General features: G+C 29.8%; 1 protein-coding gene and 1 long non-coding RNA gene across 5 annotated transcripts; both read right to left on the bottom strand.

Annotated features, from left to right (window-relative positions):
* Window positions 1-4,550: 4,550 nt before the first annotated feature.
* On the bottom strand, window positions 4,551-8,098 carry LOC130896793 (UPF0547 protein C16orf87 homolog). The gene is made up of 3 exons (XM_057805148.1): window positions 7,767-8,098; window positions 7,543-7,710; window positions 4,551-5,036 (listed from the first exon to the last, which is right to left on the bottom strand). Exons 1-3 carry the CDS (start codon window positions 7,815-7,817, stop codon window positions 4,827-4,829), a joined length of 429 nt encoding a protein of 142 aa, XP_057661131.1. The 5' UTR covers window positions 7,818-8,098; the 3' UTR covers window positions 4,551-4,826.
* Window positions 8,099-11,774: 3,676 nt separating this feature from the next.
* LOC130898668 (uncharacterized) lies at window positions 11,775-17,504 on the bottom strand. 4 transcript variants are annotated; one of them, XR_009059937.1, is made up of 4 exons: window positions 17,355-17,504; window positions 16,634-16,829; window positions 16,328-16,588; window positions 11,775-12,060 (listed from the first exon to the last, which is right to left on the bottom strand). It is a non-coding gene; the product is annotated as an uncharacterized LOC130898668 (long non-coding RNA). The 4 variants fall into 4 exon arrangements; XR_009059936.1 differs by having other exon boundaries at window positions 16,328-16,829; XR_009059930.1 differs by having other exon boundaries at window positions 11,775-16,588.
* Window positions 17,505-17,525: the final 21 nt, after the last annotated feature.

Raw genomic sequence — 17,525 nt, 5'->3', positions numbered from 1 at the left:
CACGAGGATCACGTTTACAACCACAGTTTTTCCTGTTTAACTTAAGACCACTTTTACAACCTAGGGTAAAACGGGCGATTAAACCAAAGCTTAAGCTCTAGCTTAAATCAAGAATGAGCAAGATTGCTCTATTTAACAGACTTGTCCCAAATATAACCAAAATTTTCTGATATTAATTTCAAAGTTGAATTGTTTGAAAATAGGTATAAACAAAATTGAATAAAGAGCAAAAAATGGTGAAATTTCTTTGAAGTAGTTCTTTTGATTAACCTTATGAAGAAATAAAAAGAAACGAATCCAAAAAAAGTGATACAGTAACTTGGAAGGGAAAGAAAAAAATTGGGAGGAGTTGACAAGGGAATTTAATGGTGAAAATAACATAAATGGTCATGTTTTCTATAGAGCCACAACAAATGTAAAAAATGTGGGACAATTAAAAGATTTTCTCTAGAACGATTAACTTTTTGTTTTCTCGGTGCATCGAAAATGTTAATAATTTCTTAATCATCATCGTCAAGCTCATCAAATATAAAGTGCAAATGTCCAATAATTCTATCAAAACCCTTCATAATATTGTATGAATGTGAACAATTCGAAAAAGCTCGGATCCTCTGTTTCATGTTAAAGATTAAGCTACCCTCAGATCGTCGGTAACGTTTAAATCAAAGTTTGTCAGTAAATGTCATCTATAAAACGTCAAAAAACTGTATCTGTGGTTTAAACCGACTTCTGAAGTTTAAACAGGTTATGGAATCTCGCCGGTGCGGGAGGGGAAAATGACCTGTAGCGTCCTCTCTTGATTCAGAACACAACTAAGTTTATAGATTTGAGGATAGGTAATCCTTTGGGCTATAATGTCGAGCCAATTACAAAACAGCATTGAAATTTGACATATTATAGTGACTACGTATTTGATCTGGGACAGATGCCTACCAACAATCACGATCATTTTGGTTGATACAACTCCATTGAATTGCTTCGAAAAATAACTGAACAAAAGATTTGAATTTGAAGTATCCCGTTAAAAGCAGAATTAAAACTGTTATTTTATGTATGCTGAAACGAAATCTCGAGTTGGCAAACTATAAGATGTGGTTCATCTATGAGTTTAAACTTCACTTGTAAAATCGGGCCTCAGTCCAGAGCATTATAATTGTAAATCTAAGTGGTGGAATGGATTATAAAGTATTTTGTGCGTTAGTGTTGGGGTGAATAATAACAAATGGCTAAATAAAAAAATGCGAGGAAAAGCTTTAAGAGGTAATGTCAAACATTTGAAAACAAATAAATCTAATAAAACTGTTATTCTGAAATGAGAAGATCATAATATTAATAAAATGATTAAATGATTAGACATCTTACATATAAATGAAACAGGACATAATATATTATACAAATATTACACTGAACTAAAATCTCAAACACCTAAAAACAAAAGAAATAATATCAAAAACCTTGTAATAATTATGGCACTATATACATAGGGCAGATATCTCAGTATTCAGAAAATAGACTAAAAGGACATCAATACGATAAAAAATGACACTGCATTTACGAACTGCAAAATATCAAACAAAGTATCAATTCAATTATAAAACGAAAATTAATTTTTCATATTAAAAGATTTCTATTCTGATTTTATTTTTATTTTGATATGCATGATGTAGGTGATCTATTGATTAATATAAATACGCAAATTGTTAGCGTCAAATCTTAAGAGAGTGATGGTGAGTCGGAAAAGAAGAGAACGTGTGATCCTGGAAAGTATAAAAGGAATGTTTAAAAAATTCTATAGTTAAAAGACAGGCATATACTAATTATCGAGGAAGACAAATAGCTCCGAGATCAACCGGGGAAATGGCTGGAAAGTTTAGCATAAACCTTTATTCAATTCAAGTTTTTTATTATCGGGGCCTATATAAACCTAATATATCGCTTATTTATTGCAGATGTAAGAAGGAATGTTTTGCGAATTTCGACCAAGATGATAGGAATTTTGCAGTTCAAAAATTAACTTTTTTCAGCAAAGAATGAACAGGATATCTTTCTTCAAACACTTATTGATAATATAAAACACAGGCGCCCTCAAAATAATGGTACACAGAGGCACAATGCTTTTCAATTCTATGTTTTAAAACAAACTGATAAAGTTATAAGTCTGCAAGAGAGCATTTATTAGCCTATATGGAGTTACTGAAGCCAGAGTTCTCAGACTTTGCGATTTGCTTAATGAAAAGAAGAGTCCTACAGATAACAGAGATTGTCACTTTAAATCAAATACAGTCATCCTAAAATATGCCAAAAAATACACGAACACATCCTCTGCTTTCCTAGGAAAAAGACACATTATGAAGGAAAAGAAATCGAATATCTTGATGCACGATTGGATGTTTAACGAAAAATATCCAGATCTCGGTGTAAAGTACAAGTTTTATTTACAATACTTTAATAAAAACTTTTCCCTTGGATTTGGTTGACCACAAGTCGACACATGTATAACTTGCGAAGAACTATCAATAAAAATCAAACAATAAAACTTATTAGAAAATGCAAAACGTTCGGTAGAAGCTCATTCAAGGATCCATAAAAGACGTGTAAAGAAGTCTTTAGTAAATTTCATCAATTCAAGATCTTTGTAAGGAACAATATGATGTTGCAGTAACATTAAATTTTATGCAAAATGTACCATTGCCTTACATACCTATACAAAACATTTTACATTTACGGCAATTATGGGTTGACTGTTTTGATATTAAGGATTTAAAAATAAGCAAATCGATATTTTACATGTATCACGAAGGCATTGCTAACAAAGGAGCCAATGAGGTATGTTCAATGTTGATGCATTATATATTAAAAATAATATTGGGCCACATATTAAGTATTTATATCTTTTTTCCGTCGGCTGCTATGGTCAAAATAAAAATAATATATTGTTGAGATTTATGTTGGATTTGACTGAAGCTGAAAAAAAAGTCCCAAAGGACCAGAAAAAGTCGTTCGCATCTGCGACATACATAATATTGTTATTACTAATTTATTTGAGCAGATAACTAATTTAGTTTTGGGTAAAAATTATGAGTTTTTATTATTTCTAAGTCTTACATATGTCAAATAATTCAATAAACTGAAACTGTATATTAAACAAAAAAAAGACATTATTTTCTTAATTTTTAAATAGCGGGACTCTTATCAAAGCTAATAAATTATTTTTCAATATTTGTTTGATTATTTTCCTTCTACTTTTCCTCAAATACGGCCAGAAACAGTAAGATAAAATATTGTATTTATTATTTTACTATTAATATTTATTTATTGTTTATTATGCATTAAAAAGAATTCATTTATAACAGTATTTTATTGTAGCACAGTTGATTTAAAATTTTACTTTTTCATGAATTATAATAAAAATAACGATAATTATCGTAATTAAAATTTCCTCGGCCAACCAATTTCCGAGATACCACCCTTAAAAAGTGGTGACTAAAGTTGAGATTTTATTTTTTTCCCTAAAATTTTAGTAATGCTAGAAACTTGAAATTAGTAACCCTTACTTTATTTCATATTAAAACTTATTTCTAAGATGAAATTTTATGAAAGAAAATTATAACTTAAAATCCTTGTTTTATCTAAAAATATTTTTTGTTTTTAATTTTTTCCCAAAACCAATAGCTGCAGAGAAAAAAAAATAAACACGGTAATTTATAATTTTTTTAATAAATTGAGTGGAAAACAGTAAAGATGTAAAATGTAATATGATTCATAATAAATGATGGAAATAAACACCTCTAACGTATCATGGATTACAGTACACTTTTAGAAAAAAAAAAAAAAAAAAAAAAAAAAAACTCAATTTCATTCACCACCTTTTAAACGCTGATATCTGTTATAGGAAAGACCCATCGTAACTTCATACGAGCAATCATCTCCTGAGTTTTGTCGCATGAATTTTGAAACACCCTATATATAAAATTTGGAATCAATTTCAATTAAAGGTTAAAAAGATGTACAAACAGGAAAAAACATGAGATAAGTTTTTGTCACGAGAAGAATAGATTGTTTTCCCATTTTTTGTAATGTTTCCTTTGCTGAAGAAAATAATGCAATATTAGTCTTTACTACCTGACTAGTGTTTGTGTTGTATTCTACTATATACTTTTAAGTGTTAATTATGACGACAGTTTGGTTTTGACTGTAACCATACTCATATAGTTGGAAAGTTCCCCAATACATTTTGGGAAATTAGGTGAATGGCTCGTTCTATTTTCCTGGACACGCTAATAAATTATTTTTCAATATTTGTTCGATTATTTTCCTTCTACTTTTCCTCAAATACGGCCAGATACGGTAATATTGTATTGTATTGTATATAATAAAATATTGTATTTATTATTATACTATTAATATTTATTCACTAATATGCTAATAATTGTGATTGCTAAATTAATTATTTGGCGATATTGAAAATAAAATATTTTTTTGAACCTGTGAATAACACTGTAGATAAAATAAGCAGTTTTTGAAAAGGGATAGGGAATCAATGTCAACACTTTTTGATAATAATTTTATTAAGAAATTCCAGAACTTTTTGGGAATTGATGTATATAAGCAAACATTCACGATTTCAAAACGAATCATACAAATATTGACTTTTCATCTACCCGTACTTATTGAGAACTGTATAGTCTATAGTTTATCTGTCAGATAAATTTATTTTGTTTGCTAATTTGTTATAGAAAGTGTTGGGCTGAGTATCTAACACATATTATGAGTTGGACACTTGAAAGAAGTATGTGACTATAAATTGTCAGTTACCTAAAAATATTTTAAGTAGGTTTCCAAGTTACCATTTTTAACTTTATATTAATTTGATCCAAAATTGACTGACAATGCTGTTGAAGTTCTGGAGTCAGTTTGGTTAATGCTTCATCATCTTCCTCTTCATCCTTCTTAACCTTTTTTTTCTTAGATTTCCCATTATCTTTTTTATTATCTTCTTCCTCTTCATTATCACATTCACTTGTTCTTTTTTTAATCTGAAAATTATATAAACTTATTTGTCTAAATTAAACTCTAGTTCAAAATTATATTACTGTCATTATACTGCATGTCAGTTCACAAAGATAAAAGCAATAATTTTATTGTTCCTATCATTTTAGATCGACCCAATCATTATTTAGATGCACCGTTTCACTTTTTTGCTAGTTAGCATGCCTACCATCAATATTTATACTATTTGTAAACAAAGGAGCAAAACATTATTAAATAACAATTGATCAGTCAGAGCTGTAACATTTCTAAAAAAGAAAAAAGTATATGTTTAATTTCTCATTGTCATGAGCATAACATACATTGTGTTTGTCAGCATAGCCTGTATTAATTATTCTTATTCATTATTTGGTAGATTAAAAAGTAATAAGCACTTCAGTACCTTGAAATGTATGTCTTGTTTCTATAAACAAAGCAGAAGTAATTAAAGATGTATAAAGGTGCAGATAATAAATTTAATGGCTCAAATTTCTATAATCAATTAACACAGAAGTTAGATGATCCAGGAAGTTTGGTGAGTTACTGGAATAACTTCAGAATGGATTGTTACTAGTTGGTAACAAATCATACTTTCCATAAATCATAATACGTGGAAGCTATTACTTAATTTGAAGGTGCAAAACTTAAACCCAATGTACAAGAGCAAAGTTGAAACTAAGTGCCCCTTGTTACCTTGGCAGTGGCAAGTTGTGGAAAAGGGTCTGGTTTAAGAAACTACCATTCAAAATCTGTTCTACTGAAGTGCGAGTAGAGGAGGGAGCAATTGACAGAAGGTATTATATATAATTTTAAAGAAATAACTTTATACGGGTTAGTTCATACTCATTGAGATGAAAACTAATGGTAAAACCAACAAAGACATTATAAATTTCTTTGGGATAGATACCTAGGTCAAAGGCGGATGCAATTTGAAATTTGTCAGATATATATATATATATATATATATATATATATATATATATATATATATATATATGTACCAAACAAAAGGGAATGGATCAAGTTAAATTATTTTCCAATAAAATGCTCCGCTTTTAATGTGAAACATATTTACAAAAAAAATAATATCACTTTAATGAAGGTTGTGTACATTAATAATAGTTTTCGATTTATTTGAAGAAAAATTTCTAAAAATTATATAATTCCTCTTGATTATACAGTTTGTCCACGTAAGTTGGCGGCATATGGGAAACTATAATAATAAAAAAGTTTCCCATATGCCGCCAACTTACGTAGATTATAGAGCTATAAATTTCACTCAAATTATTTAAGAATTTTTTAACATTGATTGTTTTCTTGTTCCTATGAATGTGAATCATTTCTAAAAATTCTCTACTTCTGTTTCAAGGGTTTTTTGATCTTTACAATCGAATTTGTTTTTTTTTTATTTTTCGTGGTTCGTTATGGAAGTTTTATTTTTATTATCGTATTGATTACCTTTTGGTATATTTGCCCTTATACAAGATGAAGATTTTTCGATTGCTACCACGGAACATTCTCTCTTTTTTAAATTGTTTTCTGTTTTGGATGGATGTGCCTGGCATTAATCAATATCCAGCAGTATAGCACAAATACTTATGGAAGAACTTTAGGAGCAAACAATAAAAAATCTTAAATATGGAATTCCATTTTTTTATGGATATGTTGATGATTACATAACAACAGTACGTAAAGATAAAGAAGAAAATATCATAAAACAATCCAACAGTTCTCACGAAAAATTACAATTCAGAATAAAATTGGAAGAAAATAATAAAATTAACTTTCTAGATATTCACAAAAATAACACTATAAAAACAGAATTATACATCAAGGAAATGTGGTCATCTAATAAATACATTAATTTCAACTTATATCATCCTTTTTCTCAAAAATAAAATCAGTAGTAGTAGGCCTTGCAGATTGTGCTATTAAACTTTCCTATATTGGCAATTAAATGATTATCCCATGAAAATTATCGATACAATTTTCACAGACAGAATAAAAAATTTTACAAACCACAGAATAATAATAAGACTAGTAGTTAAAATAAACAACATTCTATATATCATCCCTTCATAAATGATTTATCACAAACAATAACATTTATTCAAGAAATATGATTTGAAAATATGTTGTAAACCAAATAACCTTTTATCAAAACACTTCTCAGTACTAAAATCAATAACACTAATATCAAAGAAGAGTAATAATGTTAATGAAGTTCCAAGTAATAACTGAGAAGCTACATATATTGGTCAAACAAGCCAAATGAAATAAAAAGTCACATATATATATATATATATATATATATATATATATATATATATATATATATATATATATATATATATATATATATATATATTTCTCACCCCTTAGACCTGTTTTATTTGGTTTTGGAAATTATCAAGAAAAAAAGATTATTTTTTCATTAATCTAGAAAATGGAACCAAACTGCATACTCGACGTAAAAATAGATATTAATTCTTCAAATATTTTAACAAATCTTACTTTTTTTATATGCTTGTCAAACTCAAGGGCATCATAATAATTAGGTTTCCCTCTTCGAACACGAGAAGTACGTCTTCTATAATCAGCCTCTATAGCAAACTCTCTCGCAATGCGTTTAGCATTATAAAAGAAATGCCCACAGGGACATGATTTACATGCTACTGGAACCTGAAAATAAGAATTGCTGTTGAAAATCACTTTTAAAAGGAACAAATAAATATTACTTGTTGTTTGCAAGTTGGGCAAATCTTAGCAATCATAGTTTTCTTAGGCATAGCAGTGTTTATTCTAGAATTTGTGACATAACTTGTTTTTCACTATAGATTAAAGTACAATGAAATATTGTCAATAGTTACTTTGTTCTATTTTCAGGAAACAAAATTAAAAAATACTGCAGAAAGTATATAATTTAAAATTTATTCAATTAATACATGATTAGTTCTTTTTACACACTTCACTGAAATCACATATACCTACTACTTTTTTAATTAATTACTACACTGTTTTTGTTTACTGTTATTGACAAAATAGCATGTACTTCGAAATATACATCTGTACCCTGGTGAAGTGAGTAGTAATGACGTCATTAATTCGGGTGCTGTCATATTTTCTCGCCATAATGGTAGCTGTACTTGTCTTAATTTCCAAGATTTATAATGAAGTTATTATAAATTTAAGAAGGTTGAATTTGAATTACAATCTATACCCAAAGAATGGAATTGTTAGAATAATCGTGTTAGTTTTTAAATACAATTTGACTAAGATAAAAATTCTGATGATAAAGACCAGATATTGCTTGTTTTGAATTGACAAATAAGGAATTCCATTAAGCGTTCACAGAGCCTGAAATACTCTTTTGTGCGTTCCACATAGCAAATATGATCGTTGTAGTCTCGGCGAAAACGTCACTCATGACGTCATGACTAATGTTCACGACGACCTTTGTCATAAGGTGAGTCGAAATGAGAGTTGAAAGTATTAGAGGAATATTCAAAACTTAAGGAACACAGATTGCAACAATGAGAATATATTCCATTACATTACAACAAATATTTTACAATCACCGCACAAGATATTTTGATTTAACTTTAATGTAAATCAGTTAAGCATTCTACTAAAAAATTAAATAATTACAAATTATAATATTATAATCTCTGAAAGCTTTCACTTTATTTTTTTCTGTTTTGTCAATAGTTAATATTTAAAAAGCCATTCCACTTAGGTTTGGGAACGAGAAAGATCGTGATCGTGGTGTATTGACTAGTAAGAGCTAAAAGTACATTGTTTTGATTCGTGTTTATTAGTTCATTACGTATTAATGATAAGTCAATTATTATATAAGTTAGATAAGTATAAAATTTCTTTGCAGTTTCTTTGTGAGAAGGCGTAATTTTGATCTTGTATTGAATGATAATTGTTTTGATAAATTCTTTGGATCGTGTAGATAAGGAGTAGAGATGATAGTAATTAAATTTTTTCAACTATTGGCATTTCTAATATGGAAATAATATTGATACCTTTAATATAACTTTTTATTTCAATAATTTTTTCGAATAATAAAATATTTTCCATTGATAAATTAAATAGAAACTTGTTATTTTTATCAATATTTTTACTGATTTCTATTATTTCAGAGAATAGATCATTAGGATTAACAATTGAATTATGGAATGTATTAAATTTAGCAAAACTGATTGCTTTTTCAATTATCTCAAGAATATTATATATCATCTGAAAACTAATTCAAGAGGCCAGGGTTGTCAGTTAGATTATGGAAATGGGTTGTGTCCGATTTCGCTTTAGAGATTCGGAAAAGGAATCTGTAACAGGAGGTTTCTTTAAATGTGTATTACATGTTTATCTATTTTTTTTTATTCCATTTCAATGTTTTTCTGGATATTCCTAATTTATATTTATCTAAAATTTTTGTTAGAAAAATCTTTTATCTTGTTTATTTCTACTTTTTGAGTTTTGTTTGAATACAGTTCGATCTAATTTGAATTATTTATTTGAGATACCTTGTACGTTAGTTTTTTCTACAAATTTTTGCTTCTTTTTCTTTATATTTTTCGTAAATATATTCTAGTTTTTCTTCGTGTTTATTAATGTAATCTGAATAAAATGAATATATGAAAATTTCATTAGTATTTCTAGAGTTTTTATGTGTAAAAGTGAGTTCAAATGGTGTGACATTTCTAACACTATGTATCGAATTGTTGTAAGCAAATATAGCATAATCCATTAAATCAGTTTTATGGGGGTAAATTTCTCTTGGAAGTCTTAAGTACTCTATCAAAGTGGAGTGTAATCCTTCAGCTACTGAGTTTGATTCGTGGTGACCTGGGGTCGTGAAATAAACTTTTATTTCATATAGAGCTCGGAGTTCTGTCACTGTTTCATTATTAAACTCTGCGTCTTTATTAACAATTATCCATTGAGGAATGCCAAAAGAAACTAAAAATTTTATGAGTGCTTTACTTATAACTACTGAGGATTTTCCTGGAATTGATATCGCCTGTGCAAATTTTCTAAAATCATTAATTAAAGTTGAATAATTCTCTCCATCAAAAATATAAACATCCATTTATGCATAATTTGGAAGGATTTTGTGGCTGTTTTTGTCAACATAAGGCTTATGTCTCTAATATTTATTGTTTTGACAAATACTACAATGATTAATATAGTTTGTGACCGCTTTTCGTGTTTTTCTAATAATAAAGTTCACGTAATTGCTCTAAAGTTTCATTAATTCCTCTTTGGTTATATTTACCTTCATAATAATTTTTTAAGAAAAGTTTTTGTTCTTTGTCTTTAATAGTAGTGAGTAATTTTGTACCGGGTGTCTCAATAAGAATGGCTCTCGGCCATATCTCGGGAACCGTTTATAGAGACCTTCTTTCTACCAATGTAAGAGTTATAATTTCGAAATAACCTAATGAGTAACATATACGCTAGAGGGCGCTATTTTTTAAAATCTAGCTACCCTTGAAAAATGTTGAATGGAAACATGCAGTTTTAATTAAGAAATATAAAATTAGACCAAATTAGCAACAGAATAGCGAAAACCGCATGTCAATATCTTTTTCGTATTACGAGATATCCTAAGAAATGTGTAAATTTTAAGCATTTTCCTTTAAACATAAATCACTCCGGGTTGATTAAACGGATTTTAACATCTTTTGACTCATCAAAATTATCTTTCCTTGTTCTATTTATAGTAGTTCCAATTATTATGTCAATATTACTTATGCTGTAGCAGGAAAGTACTTCGCTAGTGACGACCTATATGTTTAAATTGTCGCCCATCATTTTCGATACAAGCGTTTATTCTTTGAAGAGTAGATTGAACAGCAGTCTCAATTTCTGCTCTCGAAATACTCTGAATAGAGTTTTGGATTCTCTTGATCATGTTATCTCTAGTAGTGGGTCTAATTGCACAAACAAGGTCTTTAATCCGGCCCCAGAGGTAGAAATTTAAGACGGTTAAGTCTGGTGACCTGGCTGGCCGAAAAAAATAGACCTCCACATCCTATCCTTTCAGGATAAGCATATCTAAAAATTCTCTAACTTGTCTGGAGAAATACGCCGGACACCCATCGTGCTGAAACATAGACCTACGAATTGCTAGTTATATATCTTCTAAAAGAACGGGTAATTCATCCCTTATAAAATTTAGGTAGCAACATCCTTTATTTATGCAACTTTAAGGCTAACTCCCTTGTTGATAGCTTTTGGGTTTATGTCTCGGAATCATTGTTGAGACCTTCGGCTTCTTCTTCTTCTTCGGTTTTCCAAATCATTTGCTTGACAAGCTTCAATTATATAAAAGTCTTCATCCTGGACCAGAATATCATTTTTCTTCTTGTTCTTTTTTAGCATAATCTTTTTTGATGGATTAGTGCCACAAGTTCGGTTTTTTTGTACTTTTTCAGATCCAAGCTTCCAGTTTTTAACCGGGATAGTGTTTTGGTAAATGGTAAATTACGATATAAGCTACCTTCCTTTTTGAAAAGTTTTGTAAATTTTTTGTCTCAGATTTACTAAATAAGGTAGTTTTTATTTAATAAAATATTTTTTTAACGGTATATACGTTGTGTGACATAGAGAGTAAGTAAACAGACTGAAGTGAGGTTAGAGTACAATGCAAAAAAATTCTAATAAAATCTATTGTTTGAATGAAAACCCAAAGGTAACAACAATTCTGTAAATGTAAAAATACTCAGTACAGGAGGTTTTGTAGAGAAAAATATATTTAATTAAAAAAAATCAAATTAAACAATCAAAAAAATTCGTTCTCCTTTCGGGCTGCAACCTGATTGACTACCTTTTTTATATATTCTTCCAAAAGTAAAATGAAATTTCTTATGTAATTAGATCCCATTAATTCATTTCCTAGATTCTGAATGTGTTTTTCATCCACTTCTTCATAGATATGTCTGGCGCAGATGTGAGTTATAGAACCAACTATCTATTACCCACCATATAATAGATTTTATTTTCATAACTTCCACTACAACCCTAAAAACATAACTGTTATAATTCTGAAAAGTCAAATTCGTTAATTACACTGGTCTGCAAGAAAAATTTTCTTCCATCGAACACTATTCTTCAGGGGATCCCGCCATTCTATTTTTACCACTTTGCGTAAATAATAATAAACTTATAGACATTTATTCAATTTGGTCATTTTTAATAGGAATCGTCAAGAATGGTGACCTGATCGATTTTAATGCAGATCAGTGTTAAATAGGGTCTGCATAAGATTGTAATGAAAAAGTCAAATATAACTTTGAATTTATACAGCATTCTGGAAAACCCTGTAAGATTGTAAATGATTTCAAATTGTGAGGATTAATTATGACTATAATCGTTCAATCGTCAATTACTTACGAAAATTGAGGATTCATCCTAAATTGGTTGGTACATACTCTTCAACAAATTTATTAAATTCAACCTTTTAACCTCATCCACGCACATACTAACATAATCTAATAAAGTTAATAATTCAAAATTTTTGCCCGTATAATTAACCTAACCTCAAACACGCATAATATTAGAAATTTTTACAAAAAGTACCATGAACTTTGAAATAAAGGAACTTATGAATTATCGCAAACAGGAGATTGTCATTGGAGCTCTAAGCTCTAATATCATAAAATCCAAACTAATTTGGATAAGTTAAACGAGCTAGACAAGAAAAATGAGGGAAACGGAAAATTATTGATGGACTCGCTAAAGTAGTGGTAGACAAATCCTTCGTAGGACATGAACCCTTTTGTAGTATCAACTACAAAACAATAGGAAGATGATAGATAAGGGTAAAACAAGTTACTGGGACAATCTACAGGAGTTGAGACTAGCAAAGACATTCCCAGGAAACTATAAACAGAAAAGATCTACTGAATGTATCAGCGTAAGTAAAAGAAGTCTTGTTGCTCCAATAGACACCTGAAGACGGTAGATTTAGCAGAAAATGCATCTTGTAGAATCTTCTACGTAGAGGACGAAACCTGTATCCACATTCTCTCGAAGTGTAAGACCACTACACCTGAAATAGAAGACGAAGATCTCTGGTAGCTAAAGCCATCCCACTTTTTGAAAGAAACAGGTCTCTCGAGTATCGCAGCAAGAAAGGGATACAAAATAAATCCTTTGGTTCTGTATCTGTACGAAAGGAGATTATGTGAATGGACTGTATTGATTTATAAGAAACGATCTTTTCAATCGAGTTTTATACAAGCCCTTGCCACATTATTAGACGCACTGTATTTGTGTATTGTGGTGGTAGATTGTCCCTTTCGCATCGCCCAGTGAGATGCCACCACATCGGATCTAGGCGACGTGAATTGGCTCTAAAAGTTCCAAGTTTCGTGCGATGATTACAAAGTGGAAGAAAGAAAAAATATATATCATGATGGCACCTTCTAGATCAAAATATTTCGGAATTAAACTAGCCTCCCGTTCGGATTACCGGGTGGAAGCTTGTCTGGAGGATCTATTAGGCAAAACAAATTTTCTGCAATATATGAATATAAACACAGTACACCAGCATCTACAGTCGAAGAGACCTCATATTCTGGTTGTAGAAGAAACTCAACAAAATCCAAGGTTCATCATGTATACCCTGGATATGACTAACACACCAGATTTAGGTATAGTTCTTCTAATATCAATTGCAGAAGACACTTATAAAATTCAGGTAAAACGTCAGTCCACGTGGACTCATCATCTCCACTGTTTACCATTAAAAACATCGAATCGTAAATATAAACGTATTTCTATTGGCCGAAACTGTCGGAAGGCGTATGTACATAATTTCTTCGAAATATTCCTGTCAAAAAGTCTGCGATAAGCAGTGGCGTGGCTTGGTGAGATTAATTTAATTCATAAATAATTAATAAAAATGAAATTGCACAGTGTAGTGAAAATAAAGACTGGTATGAATTTATTAATAAAGATTTAGATTCACAAACACAACAAATTATTTAAAATATATTTGAATGTTTAACAAATGAAAATATTCCGCAATCCGATAATGCAATCAAAAATTGCCGAATCAACTACAACTGTATTGATTATCATGAAGATATGACAGCAGATATATTCGAAAAGTGGTTTAATGAACAGCTTTTACCTAAAATTTCACCATAATCAATAATCTTTATGGACAAGGCATCTTACCACTCGCGACGACTCCAATAGTTGTAGCAACAGAGGTCAAATTTTAGCATTTACGTCTAAAAAAAATTTTCTTATTCCTTTTAGCAAAATGTTTTTTTCTTTTATCTTATTTGCAAAGAGTTTATTTTCTCTCATGGTTTTTGCTTTGAAATTTCGTTTTCCAGAAAAAAAAAATACAAAAAGAGCTCTCATAACATTAGATACTCGATAATTGTTAAACTAATCATTGTTTTGATTATTATGGATTTTCTAACAAAAAAACTTCAACCAAAATCTTCAGTTAGCCGTGGATAATGTATAGTATTCTACTCGCGTATAATGAGTCATTATTCACTCGGTGGTTCATGTAAACTTCATCTCGTGAATAATATTTTTAGTAATATTGCATCAATTTTTTTTTAAATACACAAATTTTACAACTTTGCCCAAACGTAAGGTCGTAATTATATTTATTATATAACTTTGGCAACACTGTGAAAGTGTCCCAACGGTCACTGTATGCTGTGATGCTTCCCTACCAACGTAATTATGTTTAATCTGAGATAAAAAGAAATGGGCAATGTTGTCACCTTGTTTGATTGTTAGTTTATTCAGGCCAGCGAGGCAAGCTTGAATATCCTCATTGATCGAAAGCTTTTTCCCGCAACTTATCAGAAAAAATACAAACTAATGCCGAAACGATTAGCGGTTTCCGAGCGACAGGAATTTTTCTATTTAATCCCCACGAAGTAGAGCGAGGTTTCCAGGTAAGAAAATAGAATATTTAGTAATAGTTGCTAAATTATTTAATGAAATCAAAGCATCTTCTTTGAGAAAAAGCAGTACCAAAGAACATACAGTTGTGAGCTGTGTAAATAGCCTTCATAAAATAGATTGAAAATGTGAAAAAGCAGAGGATTCAAGAGAGAGGAAGAAAATAAGAAACAAAGGAAAGTAAGACATGACGAAAAATTATATGCAATCAAATAAAAACTCATCGGCGGAAGAAAGAAGACAAGTCAAAGACCTGGAGATAGAAGACAAAATATTTAGTTTAAAAGTTTAAATATCTTTGTGGGATTATGGACAACATAAGGAAAACCAGTAATGCTATTAGAGAAAGAATCTAGTTGGGAAAAAGCATATTTTGCTAATTAAAATTTCCTCTTGTTAATCAAAAGAAAAATCTATGAAACAATGACAATGTACTGTAGTGACAGTTCTGATCATGAAGATTGGGATGAACAAAACGGATTGGCGCAAATGAAACAATCTATAAATGAACGATATATTTAAGCAAGAAGACAAAGTAGAATTCATAAAATTGCAAAGTCTAAAATAAAAATCTCAAGTGCGCAAATTTACAACACTGGGAAGAGGTCGGGATCAAAGTTGAGATGGATGGATGATGTAGTGACAGACCCCAGGGCTAGAAGTGAATGTACGGGGAGGTGTTATCTAGCACACAATGTTGTGGCCTTTTTCTGGTTTTAGTGTCATTTGGTGAGTTAAATCTTGAAAAAATGAGCAAAAATTTCTTCGCTTTTAATCTTAGCATTTACTGTATGAAAGAGTGGTAGTTGGAGATTCTGGATATAACTAACTACTGCTAACTGCTTACAAGTAAGAGCTATAAGCACGTTAGATATCAAACTAGGATTTCAAGAAAAAAATTCGGCATTTAACTTTTTTCAAAATATACATTCCACTGGAACATTTTTTAGACTTAATTTCTACATTCTCTCTGAGAATTGATATTTTTTCAATAGAACGTTTTTGCAGTGAAAGTATTTTGAGTGTGAGAATCATGTCAAAACTATTTCAACCCTTAATGAACTCTCCAATGTCATATACCAATGAAATTACGTGCCTCACGATAATTCATGAAAAATTATACCCCCATTAAAATCCTGTAAGTACGAGGGTGTACAAATATCAGCAGATACAAAAAAATATTTTTAATGGAATATGAAAAACGGCCATTTAAATAATAATTATAATTTCTGGTAATTGACATACAACACTTAATACACGGTGTCCCATATCAAATAATTAACAATGTGACGGAATACAACGAATTTGATTTTCAAAAGAATACTTAAGTCATTAAAAGAATTTTCAGTACCTGTGGCCTATCTACCAACAGCCATGTATCCATTCTTTTTTGGCTTATATATATCACAAAGTTCTTCGACTTCTTCACTATTTAAAGGTTTCTTCTGATTCCACTTACTTGCTTTATCAGTCACACTGATATTATAGTGAGCATGTAGACCATATAGTGACAAACTGCTTATCCTCTTGGACAAAAACACTGGGCATTTAAAATTCCATAATCACAGTCAATATTAAAGTTTTTATTTTTGGACAAACATTTACCTAAATCCTTTATTTTGTTTTATTACAAGATTACTTCTGTTTGAAAACATACCTCCAATTTATAAGATTTGTCTTTTATGCCTGCTCCAACTTCTCCTTGAGTTAAAGCAGAGGATATTTCACATTCAAACAGCATTTTTTTCAACATAACTACTCTCAAAAGAGTTTTCACCTTTTTGAAGTTGAGCCATATTTTCCTCGGAAAACTCAGCTATGACAGAAAAAGATTTAATGTGCTTTGATGCTACCTAAAAAAAAAGAAAATATGTTAATCTAACATAAAACCTAGTGAAGAAAGTTGTAAGTAGATATCTGAGTAAAGTTGTAATAAAATTTCACAAAAGGCCTAAAGTCGTAGAATAAAGATTATTTCTTCCAGACTTTAATAATTCAAAGTATTTTTTTATTTATTTAGATTTACAAATAAGTTTCAAATAATGATCTAATCTATAAAATGAAGAAATAGATAATCCTCAAAATCAACAGTAAACCAACAAACAATGTAATTTAAATGAGACTCAAAAGTTATTTAGATATAGGATTTCACTTATCAATTTAGGTGACGTCACACTTATAAAGCGTATTGGACTTTGTTTCCAGACCTGTATATAACAGATAAGTTAGAGAATAAAAGCAATCAACTGATTAATTTCTGTACTTGGTTATTTTTTATTCATTCCTATAAACAGTGTAATTGGCAGACTACAGAGGCTTGCGATTCATATAGTTTTCAGGCTTTCCGATATAAAAATAGTTTATTGGTTATAAAATACCTGTTTGTTGATAAATCGTTGATAATTGCACTTAAAATCTGTTACACATCCGATTTATGAAAAAAATTGAATTATAAATTAACAATAAAAATAAAAAGTTTCTGTAGTTGCGGTTTTAGATTGGAACTCCATAATAATGTCTGATTTAAGAACCGGAATCAACTGATAGGT

This window comes from Diorhabda carinulata, chromosome 1 (assembly GCF_026250575.1).
Source record: "Diorhabda carinulata isolate Delta chromosome 1, icDioCari1.1, whole genome shotgun sequence".
NCBI lineage: Eukaryota > Metazoa > Arthropoda > Insecta > Coleoptera > Chrysomelidae > Diorhabda > Diorhabda carinulata.
Note: the sequence above shows the minus strand (reverse complement) of the source record. Positions and strands in the feature narration are given on the sequence as shown.